This window comes from Bos grunniens, chromosome 18, assembly GCF_055505025.1.
Source record: "Bos grunniens cultivar Pamir isolate PY7600 chromosome 18, Bosgru_T2T1.0, whole genome shotgun sequence".
NCBI lineage: Eukaryota > Metazoa > Chordata > Mammalia > Artiodactyla > Bovidae > Bos > Bos grunniens.
In genome coordinates, this window is record NC_141182.1 from 48,194,996 (window position 1) to 48,217,347 (window position 22,352).

A 22,352-nucleotide genomic window follows, 5' to 3' on the forward strand; every position below is an offset into this window, starting at 1 on the left:
CCTTCATCGGAAGGCTGAAGCAAGCTAGGCAAAAAACCCACAGGTGTCCAGTAAGAGCACGCCTGCACCCTCATTTCCCAGAGGCCAAGTTCAAGAGCGAAGGTGCTAATACACCGTCAATAAACCGACGTCCACGGGCAGCAAGAGCCCTAAGGCTCACCCCTGCGCGTACCGCCCCAGGCTAGGCATCACGCGGGGCGGAGCCAACATAAGCCCCGCCCTTACCTCAGCGCCAGGGGCGGGTCCAGGTGCGCCTAGGGAGGAGCACGGCCGCGCAGGTGCAGACTCCCTGCGCCTGCGCTCTACGCGTCCCGCCTCACCAGGTGCGTCCCGCCCCCTACCTAGCCTTCCACCTTCGACAGCTGCTTCGAGGCGGGCGCCATTACCTCTGGCGCCCACCGAGGGTCTGGGGGTGTGGTGGGGTTCTGAAGGGTAGAGGGAGTCCGGGGCGAGTGAGGAGCAGAGAAAATCATCGTGGGCACAGGAGGCAGAGTATCCGCACACCGAAGGACTGAGAAAAGGGCTTCCTGGAGATTTCCCGTGTGGCGAGGGCAGAGGCGCGCCCCGCAGACCCCTACGAGCGCCCGCACCTGAACGCAAGGCGCTCCAGTGCGCCTGCGCGGCGAGGGTCTTCCCGCACCTGCTCGCGAGACCCCAACGACCAGAGGCTCGAGGCCTCTCCCCTGGGCTGCCGGGCGGAGTCCGTCATGGCGCAGCTCTCTGAGCCGAGGCGGTGCGGGGTGCTCCTCGCCCTGCTGGCATCGCTGCTCCTCTCCGGGGCTGAGGCGGCCGACGAAGAACGTGGCGTCCACGGTGAGGACCCGGGCGGGTGTCCTGGGGGTTGTGGAGGGTCGAGAGGCCGAAGGCGGGGCGTTAGGGGCAAGGTGGAGGGGCTAAGTTGGGGAACGAGGAGGGCCGGAGCGAGGTCCGAGCAGGGGGAATTGGCGAGGGAGGAAGTTTGGGGGCGACTGGGTGAAGCTTAGGCGGGTGTAGTGGAGCCAGCCCGGCTGGATTGAACCTTGAGAGATTCGGGAGCCCCCGGGAGCGAGGGCGGGTGGCAGAGCCCGGGCTGGGAAAAGTTTCCTGTAGAGGAGGGAGGAGACTGGCTTAGGGCTGTTCACCCAGAAGGAGTGGCAGTGGCCTTTCCTGTGGCAGGAAGGAGGTGAGGGACCGAACCGAAGACCAGCCTCTTCCTGCCAGCAAAAAAAACGCCCACGAAAGCCCGCGGTTGGGGGGCCAGCCCCAGAGGACAGGGCTTGGGTTAGGGGACCTGTTGGCCTTTTAGCCTCTGGGAAGAAGCCTGCACCCTATGTTTTTGGATATTGGACCGCAGCCTCCTGAGAAATCTTTCTGGGTTCAGTTGCATTAGAGCGCCTCCCAGAACAAAGGTGCTTCTCAGTGATATTCAAAGGAAAAGAAAAGCAAATATGTTGGGAGGGAAAACTTGCACGGGGTGCAAGGGGCGGGGATGGAGCGCCTCTTGGCTTAAGAATATTGGCATTGAGAAGGTGGGCTTGAATCCGTCCTTAGAGGTTGGTGGAGGGTAAGACCCAATTTAAACGTCTGAACTCTGCGGAAGTTCGGCCTGAAAGATCTTTTTGAACAAGTGTTGGTTTAACCTTACTTCCTCAGATAAATACAAGCAGATTTTGAAAATAATCCTCCTGAAAGAAGAATTCGTTGATTCAGCAAAACTTCCTGAGCCCCTGCTGTGTGTCAGGGGGCAGTGCTGGGATCTGGGATACCATTTGTGACTCAGACAAGCCATGTCCTTGCACTTAGAGAGCTGATACTCTAGTGGGATAGACAGAGACAGGGAGTAAGCATTTAAATAAAGAGTACTTACTGCAGTATTAAATTACTAAGACGTAATTGAACAGGAAGAAGCAGACAAACAGGGATGATGGGGGCCACTTTAACTCATGTTCTCAGGGGAGGTCTCCCTGAGGACAGTGACAGCTGAGCTCTATGTGAAGAAGGAACAAGTCGCAGTGACACAGAGGCCTTAGGGATGATTGTCCAGTTGGAAGCAGTGGAGTACAGAGGCCTTGAGGCTGGAATGAGCTTGGTGGTATTTGAGGAAAAGACTGCCATCGCGACTGGAGTAGCGGTGTGTTGGAGGGGGGCGGTGGGAGATTGGAAGAGGAGGCCAAGTGGGGAACAGACAGGAATCAGGTGACTTTACAGGCCAGCATTTGGGATGGAAAGAGAAAGCATTGGTGTTTGTAGCATTGGTGTTTGTACACTAAGTCATCACCTGTGGTGACTTCTGAAGACTGTTATTTTCCCTATGCCCAAGGCAGAGAGGAAAAAGTGAGTTGAGGGCCTGTGGGGAGAGACTCAGCTCCAGGGAATTAGGAATTCAATTGTTGATCATTCTTGTGCTCTGAACTAGAATTTATTAGACTTTTCTTCTAGACTTTTTTTAGATATACTCCTCAGTATGTGGAATTCTCCAGGCAAGGATACTGGAGTGGATAGCCATTCCCTTCTCCATGGGATCTTTCCAACCCAGGGATCAAACCCGGGGCTATTGCATTGTAGGCTAGCTAGATTCTTTTACCATCTGAGTCGTCAAGGAAACCCATACCTTCCAGTTACCTGGCCTGGGATTTTTGTCAAAACTGAGTTTGGGGCTAACATCTATTGCTTACTTTGAGCACTTATGCATTATTTAATCCTTGAAACAACTTGGTGTGGCGGTGAAGATACAGATCTTGCCTAAGGCCACACATTAGTAATTGACAAAGCTGGGTCTGGCTACAGAGACCTTTTCTGCTTGTTCCCATGGTTTTCCCAGCTGCTGTAGCTGGCTGGACCTCCTGACCTTTCAGTAGTATTTCTATCTGGCTGGGTAAACTAATGCCCTTGCTTATCTGAAGTTCTGTTTGTATGAGAGCTGAATCAACAGCTTATTTAGAGACAAGAAGTAGTTTTTATTCCTCTGCCCACCTTCTGATTGCTTTGATTTTTCTCAGGAAGCAAAGTCATCCACTAAGAGTGAGGTGTTTCTCCAGACACACACAACTGCACAGGTACCTCCAGATGAATATAATGGAGGGAGGGGAAGTGTGTAAGAGGGTGATCATAATGGTTGGTCAAGGAACAATCTACGTGAAGATATGAGGGGGCTGAGGGGTAGTGGAAAGGTGGTAGGACCAGTGAGTTATTGGACCTGAGGTTTTGAAAAGAATGAACTAGGAAGATAAACTACACTCGGCACTGAGGGAGACCCTTGAAGCTGAGGTTCGGAAGGGTCTAGGGGAGCGGCTGTGGGGAGGACAAGATCATTGGAGGAGAGGAAGTCTAGGAACCAAGAGGCCAGGATGGTTGGAGGGGCACCTATCTGGATACAGAAATCACCAAGAATGGTGGTAAGAGCCACAGTGGGAATGACAGGGAGCTAAAATCAACGGAGAAACAAGGCGGGGGGCGGGGGTGAGCTGGGTCAGCAAATGACACACAGGGTGGGGTATGATTTACTCTAATGACGAGATTCATAACTGGGGTGTTGAGGGTGGAGGGAGAATGATATAGAAGCAGTGCCCCCTTGCAAGGGCACAAGAGAAGCTATCTCTTCAGGAGTGAGTTGGGTTCAGTTAGAGTAAGACTGTTCAGAGAAGAGATTGAGGGAATGAGAGGTTTTGCTGAAGATAGGCCCGTAAGTATCAGAGACTCCAGGAGCTGAGGGAAGGGAGATGGCAACAAAACAGGATGCATGGGGATGAAGGGTAACTCGGGAGTCTGGGGCTGGTGTGGTGATAAGCAAGTGGTAGGAGAGTCACGTGGTGTCGAGACGGACAGTGTTGGTGAGGCACTGGGTGGTAGAGGGCAGATAGGAAGGGGTATGGAATGTAGTGGGCATTTGGAGGCACACCTCTGCAGATGGAGATGGGGGACAGCTGATACATCTCCGGGTGTTTGTAGCATCCAGGGAGAGAGCCAGTCTGCCATGGAAGCACACAGATAATAAACTGGCTGTTGAGACTTCCCTGGTGGTCTAGTGGTTAAGACCCCACACTTCCCATGCAGGGTCTGGGGTTCAATTCCCAGCTGGGAAACTAAGATCCCACGTTCCATGTGGCACAGGCAAAAATATTTTAAAATAAAAAATTTTAAAAAACCCCACCAAACTGGCTGTTCCCAGGAGGCCTCAGACAGGCTTTATGTGACTTGATTCTAGAATTGAGAATTTTTTAATGAAATATTCTGATTTGGGGCTGGGCCTAAAAATATGAAGATCTGGCACAGTGTTCCCACATAGCACCCTGGGGTAGTGCCAAGTACTTCTTCTGGGAAGGACATAGACTGCTGTCTGTCAGTGTTTATTCACTTGGCCTGCCCTCTGTATCTCTGAGCGTTTGAGTTGTGACTCCCACGTTAAGAATATGCCCCATTTAGTAAACAAAGGTAGATAAAACATAATAGTTTATAAATTGTACAGTGCAGTGTGTGTATGTGTGTTGTTATTCTCAGGGAACACCCTTTAACAGGTGGCCACAAATGTGCATGATTTTTATCTCTTCCTGCATGGTAAGTCCTGGTACTTGGAGTGCCCACAGATATATCATTTTGATCAATACAAGGGCAAATAATATATTCCTTTTCAGAATAGAACCTCAAAAATTCCTTTTGGGAGTGGTTAGTTAAATATAGTTCTTACTGCCAGTAACTTATACAAGAGAACTTGTGTTAATGGTTCCTTGGCTCATAGCCCTTTGTTGATTGTTCTTGGGAATTTCCACTGGAGACAAGTGTGGCAGCATTCATGTGAAAGCCTCCAGTGCACTTTGAAGTGATCTTCTGTGTATTTTATTTTATTATTTATGTTTGGTTGCACTGGGTCTTTGCTGTTGGGCCCCAGCTTTCTCTAGTTGTGGCAGTTGGGGGCTTCTCATTGCCGTGGTTTCTCTTGTTGCAGAGCACGGGCTCTAGAGTATGGGGACTTTGTTGCTCCATGGCATATAGGATCTTCCTGGACCAAGGATTGAACTCGTGTCCTCTGCATTGGCAGGTGGATTCTTAACTACTGGACCACCAGGAGAGTCCGTGATCTTCCATTTGCATCAACTTCTTGAATTAATTAGTTTCTCCGGAACTTTGACTGAAAGAGTGAACTTTCCAGTAAATCTCCAATAAGCATATTAATCACCACTCATTTCTCTTCTCCTCACCCCCATGGATAGTTGTAAACTGGGTAGTCAAAAAGAGGATGAGAGGTAAGAGTGAAATTGCAGCTGGTGTTGGTGATCAGCTGAGAGGTCTCCAAAGTGGCATCTTACACTATTTTCATCCTTCATAGAAGCGCTCGTTCTATTTTCAGGTAAGATAGGTTGGTTCCAGGACAGTTTGAAATATTTATTAACTGATTTATTCAACACAGACACCCACCAAGTACCAGGCACAGTTTTAGGCCCTGGAAACAAAGCACTGAATGAAACAGATGACAACCCCCCACCCCCAATCCATGACAGTTACATGGTAATGAGAGGAAGATAATACAATAAATAAACCATGAATAGATACTTGGTAATGAGTACTATAAAGAAAAGTAGGTAGGGAGGAAAGATAAATTAGGAATTGGGGATTAACAGATACGCATTATTATGTATAAAATAAACAGCAAGGACCTACTGGATAGCCCAGGGAACTGTTGGTACTGAAGATATTCAGTATCGTGTAATAACCTACAATGGACAAGAATCTGAAAAACAGTCACTTGGCTATAAACCTGAAACATAGTAAAGAACTATACTACTAAAAAGAGAAGAAAAGGAAGGTAAGGTTTGGTGTGTTTAGTGCTAAAAACATGGCCTTTGAGGCTGAAATGTTGACAATACTTAAAGAACATTGAGGGGTTGCCTTCAGGCCCACTGAGGGAAAGTGGTCCCTTGCACTGGTTGGCATTTGAGAAGTCAGCCTGTAATAGAGAAAGCCAGCCTGTGACCTGTTCCTCATTATACCTGTCTCCTGAGTCATTCGCAACACTCAGGCTTGTCTTCATGTAGTTGGCCAGGCAGCCAAACCTCTGTTTACCATGTCCTGAGGCTGACAGGCCGAATAAGGGATGAGGTAGCCTGTGATTCATGTGAGGCAGGAGAGAACCCTGAAGGGGTCACACTGAAGTGACTTAATTAACCCCAGGAAGCTTTCATGGCCCATTGGTCACTGACTAATAAGGAGTTCACAAATGACCACAGAAGCATTCCTGTATGGATTATGGACCTCCTTTTTTGATACTGGTCACAAATATTGTTTCACTGGTTTCTGACAAGATAGTTTTGAAAACTCTAATGAAGGGATGCTGAGGCCCAGGCACTTTGAAGTTAAAGTTACTGGGAAGTTTATCTGAAGCACATTGTTCGTTACTAGGAAGCCATTTTAGAAATGAGGCGAGAGTTTGACATGGATCTCACCAGTGGGCTCCTCGGTCCCTGGCTTCAGAAGCCTGTGATTCTTTGTGTTTATTCCAGGGCCAGTCATTTAGAATCTAGGACATGTTCGGGAAGTGGGGTGGAATAATATATAGTATAATAGGTTTTGACCTTTAAAGGCCTACATATATGTCTGTGGTGTTAGTGGGGTGATTAGGGAAAATGTCTAAAAAGTCTCCGGGGGTGGGGGGTGATAATGGAAAAAAAGGTCAGGAAACATTGTTCTAGGTAGACAGCCCATTAGCTATAATCAGTTTCTGAAAAATGGTCCCAGGTTTTAAAAAAGTTAAGAACCCCGTGAATTAACAGTTCAAAGTCCATGAAAGACTTTGAAACTACTGTTTCAAATTATTCAGGTTGACCCCTGTAATTCTAGTTACAGATTTAGGTAAGGGTAGAATTTATAGTCTTGCTTGAGTGATGAATATGAGGTGACAGAGGGTAGGAGTGGTGGCTGGCATTGTGATGATGGTTTATGGAATGTAAACCTTTATATCTAAATATTTTATATCTAAACTGCCAAGATTTGATATCTAAAACAAGATTTTATGAGTTTTACAATGTAAGTTGGGTATGTCATTGTAAATGTTCTCCCCTCGTAAATACCTGGCGGTCACTTTAAAGTTTCTGAATTACTTATCCTAACAATGAGGACTTCCAGGCCCCCAAACCTAGAGGAAGGCATGGGTGGCAATAGCTTTCTGTACTAGACGCAGAAGTCCTCAAGTATGTAGAGCCTATCCAGCTAACCAAAACAGGTGGATTTATAGATCACCTTGAAATAAGACTGATTGTGAAATAAATGTCAGCTTTGAGATTTGGCCCAGCAGAATTAAAGCAGGGGTGAATATCTGCCTCCCTAGTGTTTAGTACCTCTTCACTCACACAGAATGTGAGTCTCTCATTCCTTGGTGAAAAGATAACTTGAAGTCAAAATAGGTAACCAACTCATAGTTTTTCTTATTTTCTTCTCTCCGACCTCTTAATCTCCCGATATTTATAGTATTGCGGGACTTTACTGGAGGTGAAAATAAGGAATTTTATACCTTCAGGCAGGCATGCCAGGTGGTTGCACAGCAGAAAAACAAAGGGAAAGAGTGATGGTTGGATTGCTTTGATCAACTCACTGACTGGAGTTTGTACTTTGATTTTCCGTATCCTCTCTGTCCTGTCAGTCACCACCAGTCTGGCCTTCATAAAAATACACTACTTATTCAAAGCTTTGTGCCAAATGTTTTAAGCATTTATAATGGAGTAAAAAATGCCTTTAATTTTTACAACACTCTTAATGATTGGTCCCAGTGTCAAAAAAAGTCCCTTCCATTTGAGTCGTTTTTAAGAGATGCACCTGCAAGCCCACAGAATTTATCTCAGTGGGACAGATGGAGGGAAAGCCAGTGGAATCTCTGCTTTATTACTCACCAGTGAATTCAGGTTACATTGAGCAAATGCCCTTTCCCAGACAAGCCATTGCAAGATAGCCTCTAATACATGGTGCATTTCACAACAGTAAAAACAAACTGCTAACTGCTAACAAACCTGTCAAAAAACATTTTTATATTAACTAGATCTAGAATGGGTATTAGTCACACAGAGAGGCCTTCAACTGGGGCTGAGTTATATTTATAATGTCCTTAAGTTGGTTCTCTTGCTAACATTCTCAGCTTTCGCCTTAATCTTGAAGGGATTTTAAAGAGAACACTCTCCTGTCTACTACAGAAAATATTTCTGATACAAGATGTGTGGGTTTTTCCACATCAGGCAATTCTCAGCAGACTCAGAACGGGTGTCTGGCAATTTAACTCAATTCTGAGGCTGCTGGAAGTGAGCACAGATCCTGCAGGTTAAGGACTCAGTCTCACAAGACTGCCCCTCTCCCTTCAGATGCCAGTCAGAGCCCAAGGTTGTCATCTGTCAGTTTCACCAACTTGAAATGTTCAAGGGTTCCCATGACCCTCTCAGATCCAGTTTGCTAGAATAGTCCACAGAACTCAGAGAAACACGTTTACCAGTTTATTATAAAGGATACAAATGAGTAGCCAGGTGAAGACAGAGGTCTGGAAGGGTCCCCCAGTGTACAAGCTTCTGTCCTTATGGAGTTTGGGGTGAGCCACCCTTCTGGCATGTGGCTGTGTTTACCACCTGTTGGGATATTTTACTGAAGCTTCATCATGTAGGCATGATTGATTAGTAACTGAGACTCCCTGGAGAATAGGGGGTGGGGCTGAAAGTTCCAACCCTTTAATCTAGGCTGGGTTTTTCTGGCACCCAGTCCCCATCCTTTTTTGGGGTCAGGGTGCTGTGCCATATACCTTGTGGGATCTTAGTTCCCCAATCAGAGATTGAACCCAGGCCCACTGCAGTGAAAGTGTGGAGCCCTCACCACTAGAGTGCCAGGGAATTCCCCCAGCCTCTATCCTGATCAGATCAGATCAGATCAGTCGCTCAGTCGTGTCCGACTCTTTGCAACCCCATGAATCGCAGCACGCCAGGCCTCCCTGTCCATCACCAACTCCCGGAGTTCACTCAGACTCATGTCCATTGAGTCAGTGATGCCATCCAGCCACCTCATCCTCTGTTGTCCCCTTCTCCTCTTGCCCCAAATCCCTCCCAGCATCAGAGTCTTTTCCAATGAGTCAACTCTTCACATGAGGTGGCCAAAGTACTGGAGTTTCAGCTTTAGCATCATTCCTTCCAAAGAAATCCCAGGGCTGATCTCCTTCAGAATGGACTGGTTGGATCTCCTTGCAGTCCAAGGGACTCTCAAGAGTCTTCTCCAACACCACAGTGCAAAAGCATCAATTCTTCGGCGCTCAGCCTTCTTCACAGTCCAACTCTCACATCCATACATGACCACAGGAAAAACCATAGCCTTGACTAGACGGACCTTTGTTGGCAAAGTAACGTCTCTGCTTTTGAATATGCTATCTAGGTTGGTCATAACTTTCCTTCCAAGGAGTAAGTGTCTTTTAATTTCATGGCTGCAGTCACCATCTGCAGTGATTTTGGAGCCCCCCAAAATAAAATCTGACACTGTTTCCGCATCTATTTCCCATGAAGTGATGGGACCAGATGCCATGAACTTCGTTTTCTGAATGTTGAGCTTTAAGCCAACTTTTTCACTCTCCACTTTCACTTTCATCAAGAGGCTTTTTAGTTCCCCTTCACTTTCTGCCATAAGGGTGGTGTCATCTGCATATCTGAGGTTATTGATATTTCTCCCGGCAATCTTGATTCCAGCTTGTGTTTCTTCCAGTCCAGCATTTCTCATGATGTGCTCTGCATATAAGTTAAATAAACAGGGTGACAATATACAGCCTTGACGTAGTCCTTTTCCTATTTGGAACCAGTCTGTTGTTCCATGTCCAGTTCTAACTGTTGCTTCCTGACCTGCATACAGGTTTCTCAAGAGGCAGATCAGGTGGTCTGGTATTTCCGTCTCTTTCAGAGTTTTCCATAGTTTATTGTGATCCACATAGTCAAAGGCTTTGGCATAGTCAAGAAAGCCTTTTTTTTCTGGATCTCTCTTGCTTTTTCCATGATCCAGCAGATGTTGGCAATTTGATCTCTGGTTCCTCTGCCTTTTCTAAAACCAGCTTGAACATCAGGAAGTTCACGGTTCACATATTGCTGAAGCCTGGCTTGGAGAATTTTAAGCATTACTTTACTAGCGTGTGAAATGAGTGCAATTGTGTGGTAGTTTGAGCATTCTTTGGCATTGCCTTTCTTTGGGATTGGAATGAAAACTGACCTTTTCCAATCCTGTGGCCACTGCTGAGTTTTCCAAATTTGCTGGCATATTGAGCACAGCACTTTCACAGCATCATCTTTCAGGATTTGGAATAGCTCAACTGGAATTCTATCACCTCCACTAGCTTTGTTCGTAGTGATGCTTTCTAAGGCCCACTTGACTTCACATTCCAGGATGTCTGGCTCTAGGTGAGTGATCACACCATTGTGATTATCTGGGTCATGAAGATCTTTTTTGTACAGTTCTTCTGTGTATACTTGCCATCTCTTCTTTTTTTTTTTTTTTTTCATCTCTTAATATTCTGCTTCTGTTAGGTCCATACCATTTCTGTCCTTTATTGAGCCCATCTTTACATGAAATGTTCCTTTGGTATCTCTAATTTTCTTGAAGAGATCTCTAGTCTTTCCCATTCTGTTGTTTTCCTCTATTTCTTTGCATTGATCGCTGAAGAAGGCTTTCTTATCTCTTCTTGCTTTTCTTTGGAACTCTGCATTCAGATGTTTATATCTTTCCTTTTCTCCTTTGCTTTTCGCTTCTCTTCTTTTCACAGCTATTTGTAAGGCCTCCCCAGACAGCCATTTTGCTTTTTTGCATTTCTTTTCCATGGGGATGGTCTTGATCCCTGTCTCCTGTACCATGTCACGAACCTCATTCCATAGTTCATCAGGCACTCTATCTATCAGATCTAGGCCCTTAAATCTATTTCTCACTTCCATTGTATAATCATAAGGGATTTGATTTAGGTCATACCTGAATGACCTAGTGGTTTTCCCTACTTTCTTCAATTTAAGTCTGAATTTGGCAATAAGGAGTTCATGGTCTGAGCCACAGTCAGCTTCTGGTCTTGTTTTTGCTGACTGTATAGAGCTTCTCCATCTTTGGCTGCAAAGAATATAATCAATCTGATTTCAGTGTTGACCATCCGGTGATGTCCATGTATAGAGTCTTCTCTTGTGTTGTTGGAAGAGGGTGTTTGTTATGACCGGTGCATTTTCTTGGCAAAACTTTATTAGTCTTTGCCCTGCTTCATTCCGTATTCCAAGGCCAAATTTGCCTGTTACTCCAGGTGTTTCTTGACTTCCTACTTTTGCATTCCAGTCCCCTATAGTGAAAAGGACATCTTTTTTGGGTGTTAGTTCTAAAAGGTCTTGTAGGTCTTCATAGAACCGTTCAGCTTCAGCTTCTTCAGCATTACTGGTTGGGGCCTAGACTTGGATTACTGTGATATTGAATGGTTTGCCTTGGAAACGAACAGAGATCATTCTGTCGTTTTTGAGATTGCATCCAAGTACTGCATTTCGGACTCTTTTGTTGACCATGATGGCTACTCCATTTCTTCTGAGGTATTCCTGCCCGCAGTAGTAGATATAATGGTCATCTGAGTTAAATTCACCCATTCCAGTCCATTTCAGTTCGCTGATTCGTAGAATGTCGACATTCACCCTTGCCATCTCTTGTTTGACCACTTCCAATTTGCCTTGATTCATGGACCTGACATTCCAGGTTCCTATGCAATATTGCTCTTTACAGCATCGGACCTTGCTTCTATCACCAGTCACATCCACAGCTGGGTATTCTTTTTGCTTTCGCTCCATCCCTTCATTCTTTCTGGAGTTATTTCTCCACTGATCTCCAGTAGCATATTGGGCACCTACTGACCTGGGGAGTTCCTCTTTCAGTATCCTATCATTTTGCCTTTTCAAAAGGCAAAATGATAGGATTTTTTTTAACCTCTATCCTGAAGTTCCTGAAACTTTCCAGGGCACCCCCAGCCACTAGTCATCTCACTGGCATTCAGTAAGATGATTGTGCCACTCCAGAGATTGCTGGGGTTTTAGTTCTTGTGTCAGAAAACCGAATATTAGAATAGAACATGATATGGCACTCAAGACATTCCAAGGGTTTTAGGAGCTCTCTATCAGGAACATGGGGTGGGGAGAGACCAAATACATATTTCTAATTATGTCACAGATATGATTGGTCTGTAATCAGAGCTTTGCTTTATCAAGCCTCCCAAGAGTCTGATTTAGAAGCCTCTGAAAAAAAAATTTTTTTTAATTAGCATGACCTAAATCAGAGAATACAGGGCTTGCTGAATTGAAGAATGCTGCATTTATGCATTTTCCAGCTTTATTGAGGGGTTTACAAATTTTTGTTGTTTGTATTATTGTTTCCTTATTATGAATGAGGAAATACATGTACAGGGAGGTTAGGAAAGCTGCCCCCACCCCCACCCCTAACCCCAAACAGTGGGCAAGTAAGAGGCAGCCAGGGGCTCCGACACACACTGGTCCCTCACCAGGACAGCTTCCTGTGGGCCCTGTCTTCTAATCTGTCCCCTGCACTTTGGCCAAATGACTTTCCTTATTGTGTCACTTCCCGATACCAGAGCTTTTCCTCATTTCCTTTGTGCCCTGTGTGGCTTACAAGTGCTTTGAATTTAGGGTGTGATTGTAGTAGTTCACCTTGTGTGGTTTTCTTTTTTTCCTTCTTCTGTCCAAGCCAGTCTTGTGGCTCTAACTTAATCGTAAACCCCTGGAGGTCAGGGGCTACCTTCCCTTCTATGTAGGCTGGCTACTCAGCTCAGTTTACCTTAGAGGGTTCCAACTTATGCCACAGTACTTCCCAGGGTGGCTGTTAAGAACACCTCTTTTCACTCTGAAAAGTGTCTTGATCGGAGGATAAATTGTATGATCACCCCATTTACATAGATGAGCTATTAACCAAACACTGTGTGCTAATTTGTGTTAATTTGCTTCAGTCATGTCCAACTCAGTGACCCCATGGACTGTAGCCCTCCAAGCTCCTCTGTCCATGGGATTTTCCAGGCAAGAATACTGGAGTGGGTTACCATTTCCTCCTCCAGGGGATGATCTTACATCTCCTGCGTTGGCAGGTGGGTTCTTTACCACTAGTGCCACCTGGAAGCCCCATAACCAAACACTGGTGTGCTTAGTCACTCTGTCGTGTCTGACTCTTTATGACCTCATGGACTGTGTAGCCTGCCAGGCTCCTCTGTCCATAGAGATTCTCCAGGTAAGTCTACTAGGGTGGGTTACCATGCCCTCCTCCTGGAGATCTTCCCAACCTAGGGATAGAATCCAGGTCTCCCGCATTGCAGATGTATTCTTTACCATCTGAGCCACCAGGGAAGCCCAAGAATACTGGAGTGAGTAGCCTATCCCTTCTCCAGGGGATTTTTCCAACCCAGGAATTGAACCGAGGTCTCCTGCATTGCAGATGGATTCTTTACCAGCTGAGCTACCAGGGAAGGGTCAATCCGTCAGTTCAGTCGCTCAGTTGTGTCCAACTCTTTTTGACCCCATGAATCGCAGCATGCCAGGCCTCCCTGTACATCACCAACTCCCGGAGTTCACTCAAACTCATGTCCATCGAGTCAGTGATGCCATCCAGCCATCTCATTCTCTGTCGTCCCCTTCTCCTCCTGCCCCCAATCCCTCCCAGCATCAGGGTCTTTTCCAATGAGTCAACTCTTCACATGAGGTGGCCAAAGTACTGGAGTTTCAGCTTTAGCATCAGTCCTTCGAATGAACACCCAGGACTGATCTCCTTCAGAATGGACTGGTTGGATCTCCTTGCAGTCCAAGGGACTCTCAAGAGTCTTCTCCAACACCACAGTTCAAAAGCATCAATTCTTCGGCACTCAGCTTTCTTCACAGTCCAACTCTCACATCCATACATGACCACTTGAAAAACCATAGCCTTGACTAGACGGACCTTTGTTGGCAAAGTAATGTCTCTGCTTTTGAATATGCTATCTAGGTTGGTCATAACTTTCCTTCCAAGGAGTAAGCGTCTTTTAATTTCATGGCTGCAATCACCATCTGCAGTTAGTTGATTACTATTCTCAAGATACTGGGGAATTTATTTAGTATGTTCATTTCGTTACCATGAAAAATGTAACAATTTAAGCAAACAGAAGGGGTAACTGTAATCCACTATCCAGATAAAACTCTGAAAGAAAATAAGTTGTGCATTCACACAACTGCTCAAATTATCCTAAAACATACAGATGAAAAAAAAGAAAAAAACTGGAAAAGCTTCTGCCTCCTTTAGTCTCCTTTCCCTAAAGGTATATTCACACACATATCTAAATTAAAAGTTAAAAAAAAATCATAATATTGCATGTAAACCATTCTTTTGCTTTTGTCTCCCTAGTTCTATACCAGCATATATGTAGTATGTGTGGATGTCTCACAACTTACTTCACCAGCCTGAACAGGGTGTTCATGAAAATTCAGTGGTGAATTTTCAGCTAATGTAGGTTTGTGGGTAGCAAGCCCTTGGTGGGTATGCTAATAGTTGTCCCTGTTCTTTGAAGTCAAATTAATGGATTCTTCCTAGTTTGCTTTTTGGTACTGAGGAGTGAAGTGTATTCTGTCTTCTATTTTTTTTGGTGTAAAAGTAATATTTTCACATGTCCGAGTATTACTGTAGCAAATCATTTCCTGTTGGCCATTATCCTTTGAATTCTAAGTGGCTTTCATGAAACGAGTAGAGCTGCTTTTAGTGATGAAAGGGTGTGTTGTCATAAGAAATGTGAGCCCTGGGAGTCTATGTGATAGCTTCTGACCACACATACAGGATTTGCTGAGTTCTGTGACATGACGGGGGGGAGGGGTAAATGTGGAAAATCTGAGCAGGGTGTTTTTATAAACACTCTCTAAAGAGCTGATTGGCAAACTCCAGCTCATGGTGACTGCATGCATACAGCCTGCACACTAAGTCTGGCTTCTGCTCTTTTTTTGGTGGTGGGGGCTGTGCCGGCTCTTCCTTGTGGCACTTGGGCTTTCTCTGTTGAGGAGCACAGGTTCAGGGGTCCTCGGGCTTCAGTAGTTGCCGCAGCACAGGACCAAACCCATGTAGCCTGCATTGGCAAGCAGATTCTTAACTACTGGATCAAGAGGGAAGTCCTTTAATAGTTGAAAAAGATCACAAGAATATTTTAAGGCATAAAAATTATATGAAATCAATTTTTATTGGAATGCCAGTCATGGTCACTTATTTACATGTTACCTTAGGCTGCTTCCACGCTGTAATGACAGAGTTGACTAGTTAGACTGTGTGACCCGTGAAGCTTGAGATAAAGGCAGTCCTTGGTTTGCATGGACACACGTGCGTGGTACCTGGTCACTGCACATGTGTTATTCAGTTCCTACACAGCAAAGCATGGAGTTATCTCCTTGCTCCACAGAAAATGCGACAGTTTACAAAAATGATTGGTCGATAGAGGAAATTGGGCCAAAATAGACCAAAGTATAGCAAAGAAGAAAAGTGATAATGCTGGAAGTGAAATTCCAGTTGAGCATAAATGGAGTGATCAGAGGATGAGCCAGCTGTGGGAGTGGGTACTGCTGCCGTTCAAGACCGGTGTGCAGCCAGAGGAGCTCACAGACGTGAAGAGAATAGTTGTGACAAAAAAGGATGGTGTTCTGTATGTGGAAGTAATGCTGGCCGAACCTTGGACAGAATGCCAGGCAGCTCTCAGAGCAGTTTCATGGCATTGATAGAGCAAAGGATAAAAGGTTAGAGGCTGACCCAAACCTAGAGAGAGGTATGACACTTACTCTCAGGTGAACTGAAAAGAAACTGGCTTCATATCAGTACGTACATGACTAAAGACCTTTGCAAGTACTATTCACACTACTCTTGGTGAGTTTGCTTGTTTCTTTGCTTGCTCAGTTGTGTCCAACTCTTTGCGACCCCACGGACTGTCCAGGCCAGAATACTGGAGTGGGTAGCCTTTCCCTTCTCCAGGGGATCTTCCCAATGCAGGGATTGAACCCAGGTCTCACAAGGGAAGCCCCTTGGTGAGTTACTTATTTACAAAGAAAATTAACACTTCAGTTCTCAAGTTTCTAATGTTTTAACTTACAGTGAACTAAATAAATATTATTTTGTTATTTTTTATCCTATGCATTTATAACCCACAGGTTTGTTTGTTTGTTTGTTTATCTTAAAGGTCATGGAACAGTCATAATTTTTTCCATTGTTTTGCCTGATTTCACACTATTCTGGCTGTATTTACTATTTGGCCCTTCTTAAAAAAGTTTATTGACTTTTTGCTGTAGAGAAAACAGATCCGGGGAAGAGAAGGACCATTTCATGAGTGGGTCTGAGCTTGTGAGATGATCCAGAGCTTTCTTTTTTTTGATCCAGGGTTTTCTTATTAGGAAACAGTGAGGCAGTAAGTTGGTGTTTTTCAGTGTATAGCGCCCACAGGAGTTAAAAGCTTATCAAGGACTAGAGTCCCAGGAGAGTTGTTTTTTCTTGTTTTGTAAGTAAACTGACTCTGAATGGGTATAAAAAACATGAATAAAAGAAAATGCTAAGTTCACAGTGGTTGTTAATTTAGGGGAGACAGAACAAGTGGGATTGAAGTGAGGGGGTGCACCAAGGGTTTCAGCTCTGTCATGTTTTGGTCCTTAAAATGTTAGAATTTCATAAAGCTGAGAATGCGGTATACCAGTGTTGTGACATTTTCTGTAGTTTTCAAAATATTTGAAATATATTAAACTTTTGAGTAGGGACAGCTGTAATTGTGCATTTCTGAAGAGTGATTGGATATCATCTTCTGAGGCCTGTAAAATTAGGTTGGGTTAGTAGTGCCTGGGAGCTTAAAATGTCTGTGATGTCCTTGTTAGAAGGTAGTAGCAGGTCATTCTAGCACGTAGAGTGAAGTAGAGCACGTCTAAGCCATTGGCTCGCTATTTTGGTTAAAGCTCAAGTGACTTCAGAACCAGAAAAACCTGTTTTCTATGACAAAGACCTGTCTGTTTGGCAATTTTGTAACAGCTAATGTTCAAAATGCCTGCCAGGGTTTTGTAATTTAGATTCATATTTCAGATAATGTGTGACTTTAACCATTTTTGATGCTTTTCCAAGACAGTATTACTGTTTCCCATTTTTACATATTCTGAAGCAAATGTATCCAAATTTGGCGCCCCTCAGCTTTTCCCCCTGTTTTTTTTTCTTCTTTTTTACCCTCTATTTTTTCCTCCATTTTGAAAACTTAACAGAACGTATTTAATTTTGCACTAACATTTTTGAGCATTGAAATAGGACTTGAAACACGTTTTTCATGATTGTTTTCCAAAACTATTCTGAGACCAAAATGTCATCTCTTAACAATAACAGTTATTAAGGAATAACTTCCCGAAAATTGTCCAGCCAAGTCCCCTCGGCCTGGGGCAGTTCTTTGGTATGGTGCTATCAGTGACCCTGTCACTGTGACCATAAAAAGACCTAGCAGAAGGCCTGGCCTTGGTGAACCCTCCAGTTGTGATGAAGCCTTGAGGAATGTTTTGGCTTTTAGGCAACTTCAGTTTCATGTTTTTCCCACTGCCTGTCACTACAGTGGCTTTTTCTTTCTTTCCATCGAAGGGGTCCTTAAGTTTGTGCCTGAGCTGTCTGATCAGATCAGTTTGATTTCAGATCCAGCTCTGCTGCTGGCTTAGGTTAACCTGCCCAGAGTGTTCTCATTTGTAAAGGGAGGTGGGTGTTACTGCATGAGTCACAGTTTTTATCATGACTGTTAGAAATAGTGCACATAATGTGCCCAGCATCTAGCTTAGTGAAGGCAGTGAAATGGGGTGTCAAGAAATAATCCATGCTCTGCATTTTGATTTTAAGCTGAGTCTACCAAAGATAGTATTCTGACTTTTTGGAAGCTTTTTCTAAGGAAGGTGATAAGTCATGGAAGTCATCTTACATACTAAAGTATTTCCGGCTCTTTGTACAACAGAAGAGAGAATGCATCGATGTGATTTGGAGTGAGGTGAAGAACATGTGACCTGTGTTTCCTAAAGGAACATTCTCTCCTTTGAAACAAAACCAACCAACCAAACAAAAACAACCTCCTTTTTCATAAGATCATTTCCTTAAGCCTAGAGAGTAAAACTGTGTATTGTAGAAGCTGAAAAGCAATTTAGTTAGGAAAGGCATGCAACAAAATGGACTCTTCTCCATTTGACAAGGAGCCTCCCTCCTCACAGAAGGTACTCTGTCTTGACACAGTAGTTGTATGGTTAAATTTCATCTTGGTTGAACCTAGCTTTGGCCAACTAATCTGCTACTTAGAGCTCTTTTACTCGGTCAAATTTATTTTAAAAAGAGATTAGCTTCTTTCTGTTTTTATTACAGGAATTTCCAAGTGTACACAAAGTAGTGGGAGCAGGTTTATGAGCTCCCATAGACCATCACTCACCTTCAGCAATTGTCAACATTATGTCTTTCCATATATGCTGTTTTTAGTGCAGCAGGTGTGTGTGTTAGTCGTTCAGTCGTGCCTGACTCTTTATGACCCCTTGGACTGCAGCCCACCAGGCTTGTCTATCCATGGGATTTTCCAGGCAAGAATACTGGAGTGGGTAGCCATTGCCTTCTCCAGGAGATCTTCTGGACCCAGGGATCAAACCCAGGTCTTCTGCACTGCAGGCAAATTCTCTACCCACTGAGCTTCTCTTAAACAGACATTTCTAAATTCCCTGGGACAAAAAAGAAGCTACCCCCATCCCCTCCTACCCCACACAAGGAACCTGAAAATAAGGCTGCTTCCAAAATTTAAACCGTGAGATCAGTGTGTGATCATTGACAGCAGATGTGAGCAGCTGAGACAGAATGGCCTCTCAGTCCCACAAAGTTTGTAACGAAGGAACCGTCACATCTACAGAAAGAGCGTTCCAGTCAGGAAGCGGCATCGGTTCGTGGTGGCAGTCAGAAAAGTAAGTGTTCAGACGCAGACCTTGACCACGCTGTCTTGACGGAAGCGCATCCTGAGCCATCTCCTGAGAGCCTCTAGTCTGCCTGGTAGATCCCAGTAGAGTGGATCTTCATAGGAATCCTCCAGAAAACTGCCTTACTCAGACGCCAAGTGATCTGCTCCATGTCAGCTGGCTTTCCGAGGTGGTGTGTTGGCACACATCCACCCTGCTGGACGGTTATTTTCTCAGTTTCCTCAGTGTGCTTTGTTAGCGAGATCAGCATCCCTGCGCCTCTTCAGCCCTGGGGCACTAGGAGTGCCTGAGCCTGCAAAGAAGAGGCCAGATTCCAGGCAGTGTTTATTTCACCAGGGTAACTGCTGTCCATCCCTGGATAAGCTTTCTCCCTCCTCCTCTTTATGCACCCTCAGGCTTCTGTACATGCACAGAACATCTGGCAGAAGTATCGGCATCCTTGCTTATGAAAAGCCACCCAATTCCCACTCTTTATACGTGGTCGCCCTGCCGTGTTCTCTGCTGTGGCATCTGACAGTTCCCGGCAACCCTGCCTCGAGATCCGTTCGGCCCCCTCAGGTGTTTGTTTCAACTGAGCCATAATTCACAGTCTGCACAGTCAACCCATTTAAAGCATACAATTCCTTTTTCAGGTATTTTTGTTTAAAAGACCATACCCAAAGCTGTTGGAAGTTTTGCTTTTGTTTTAGATTTGAAGGGTTTGTTAAACCTTTATTTGTTACACACAATAAACAATTTCAGTATTTAATAAAGGGTTATTTAACTTAATTTTACTACACAGTCATTAAAAGAAAAGAGAAATAGAAACAATAGAGAAGAGTAACAGTGTGTATGTCCATCACCAAATTGGGCCCGCCAGCATTCAGACTTCAGCAGCTCTGGGAAGTCGCTTGTTAACAGCAGCCTGGAGATAGTGCATCCACTTTGTTGAGAGGCTGCAAATTGCAGTTTTGGGGGGCTCCCACTTGTAATCCCAGGCCGCAAACTGATATCCTGGTCAGTTTGCCTGCAAAACTTGTAGCTCTGGTTTTAAGTTTTACAATGCTTTTTGTTTCACCTGGTGAGTCACAGGATTCTCCGGACCCCAGGGGGCTGGCCGAGACCCACTCCTTCTCTCATCTAAAGTGCCTCTTGACTTGCTGGTAACAGTTGGTGTTTTTGCAAGCAGGCGGGTAGTCCAGGCAGGGTCCGAAGTCAATCAGAGGCCTGCTCTCCTGCTTCTGAAGCCTGAACAAGACTGCTTCCATTTTCATTACCTAACAGCTGCTCGGGAAGCAAGGACACCAAGCAGTTAGTGGTCTCCAAGGCTCTCAGCTTGGCAGGGCATTGGACAGGCAGCTGCCGCACCTCGGCAGCAGTTGAGTGCCTCTGCCCTGACGTTTTCAGTTTGGGGTCAGAGGGCGTCCTGTCTGGGTCCTCTCCAGCTTGTCATGTTGATAGCAGTGCTGCTTCTGGCCTTTGACAGCCTGGTGGGTTGGGCAGAAACATACACCAGAGGACTCTTCTGCTGCGTCTTCCCTGGGCCTTGTTGATGGTGTTTGTTTTGTGACTTTTGGCACATTGTCAAAAGTACCTGTTCCGGGTGCACACCCAGGGTTCTGGTTGATGCAGTTATATGGACAAAAGGTGTCTGGGCCTGTTTAAAACAACAAACAAAACTGATTTATTATTTACATACCATAAAATCAGCTGTTACAGGCATACAACCCAATGGTACACTGAGAGTTGTACAACCATCTCCACAATCCAATTTTAGAACATTTCCATCATCCCCATTTGCAGTCACTCTCCACCACCCCACCCCCACCCCACCCCCCAACTCCCCAGCACCAGGCAAACCTAATCTTACTTCCTGTCTCTCTTGGTTTGCCTTTTCTGGGCATATCGTATGATTCCATTCATATGAAGTGTCCAGATAAGGTACTTTTTAGCTGATGATTTCGGTGATGGTTGCTTGCACATTAACTAAAGATTTTTTTTACTTCAGAGTATGCTTTTTCTGCTCTGCTAGGTACCTGTGATTTATTGGAGTTCCTTGGGGATGTTTGTTTGTTTTGCATAGTACCAGCCTTTTTTGTCCATAGATAGATGTTTTGTGGAATGTTTGGTTTCCTGCCCGTTGTTGTGACGTATTTTGGGAGATGCAGCAGAAGCACAAATCCTGCTCTCTCTGCTTTAAAGGCTTCCCCTCGGTGAGATAAACCTAGCAAGGCTGAGAACAACTAGGGAGGAGTCATTGGCGACATATAACCCAAGTTTTGGGCCCTGGGATGGTTTTATTTGAGATGTTTATGAATCACCCTCTGCTGGGCCTGAGGCAGGTTGCAATTCCCTTATGCAAGAAGGCAGAGATGTAGGATTTCCCTGGTGCTTTGAACTTCCCTGATGGCTCAGATGGTAAAGGGTCTGCCTATAATGTGGAAGACCTGGGTTTGATTCCTGGGTCGGGAATGGAGGAGGAAATGGCAACCCACTCCAGTACTCTTGCCTGGAAAATCCCATGGACGGAGGAGCATGCTGGGCTACAGTGCATGGGGTTGCAAAGAGTCGGACACAGCTTCAGTTCACTTCAGAGATGTAGGGGACCATGGTGGAGGGAGAGGCGATGTAGGCTCGTGGTCCCAGAAAGCGGTGATATGGTGGTGCAGAGCAGACACTGAACCACACGGTCGGGTGACTCCCTTTTCAGGTTGCTTTCAACCCTCCCAATTCTCCAGAAGAAAGGGTCATTCTAGTAAAGGGTGTTGTCTCCAGCACTTGTTTATCTCTCCCTTTTCAAGAGAGAGCAGAGGGACTTCTCTGGTGGTCCACTGGTTAAGAATCTGCCTTTCAACGCTGGGGACATGGGTTCGATCCCTGCCCTAGGAGGATCCCATATGTTGTGGGCCAGCTAAGCCCATGCACCATAACTGCTGAGCCCGCACTCTCGGCCCTGTGAGCCCCGACATGAGACGCCTAAGCCTTACAACCAGAGAGTAACCCCTGCTTGCCACAACTAGAGAAAACCTGTGTGCAGCAACAAAGACCCAGCTCAGCCAGAAATTAATATTTAAAAAGAGAGCAAGCAGATCTCTAGGCTTTCTGTAGACAAATATATCTGGCTGGAATTTTATAATTTTGTTCTGTTTCCCTTGTACCAAAGCGGGGCCAGATTTGGAGGCACCTTGTAATCCCAGACCACCAAGATAGGAGCCATTATAAACGCTGGAAGAAAGGAGCGACCTGAGTTGCCTTTGAAGGATTGGTTGGCAGTAGGGGGAACTAATATTCGGGAGCTTCTTTCTGAGGCTCTAGTGGTAACTCAACTATCAAGTGGCCAGTCTTGGCAGAGAGTAGACAGGAAAAGTTAGGAAAGGTCCTTCTGCGTTGCTAAGAGCACCATGCTGTGCGTGTCCTTCCTGACCGCACATC

The 22,352-nt window shown here is 45.2% G+C and overlaps 1 protein-coding gene and 1 long non-coding RNA gene across 2 annotated transcripts in view; both read left to right on the top strand.

The window, feature by feature from the left end:
* Window positions 1–351: 351 nt before the first annotated feature.
* The window catches only part of SPINT2 (serine peptidase inhibitor, Kunitz type 2), a 30,261-nt gene continuing 8,260 nt past the window's right edge, over window positions 352–22,352 (top strand). Inside the window, exon 1 of the mRNA XM_086352306.1 lies at window positions 352–813. Within this exon, the coding sequence (XP_086208432.1) occupies window positions 708–813 (106 nt within the window). The 5' untranslated portion in view covers window positions 352–707. The remainder of the gene's footprint in view (window positions 814–22,352) is intronic.
* LOC147353765 (uncharacterized) lies at window positions 2,961–5,752 on the top strand. The gene is made up of 2 exons (XR_015145940.1): window positions 2,961–3,035; window positions 5,015–5,752. It is a non-coding gene; the product is annotated as an uncharacterized LOC147353765 (long non-coding RNA).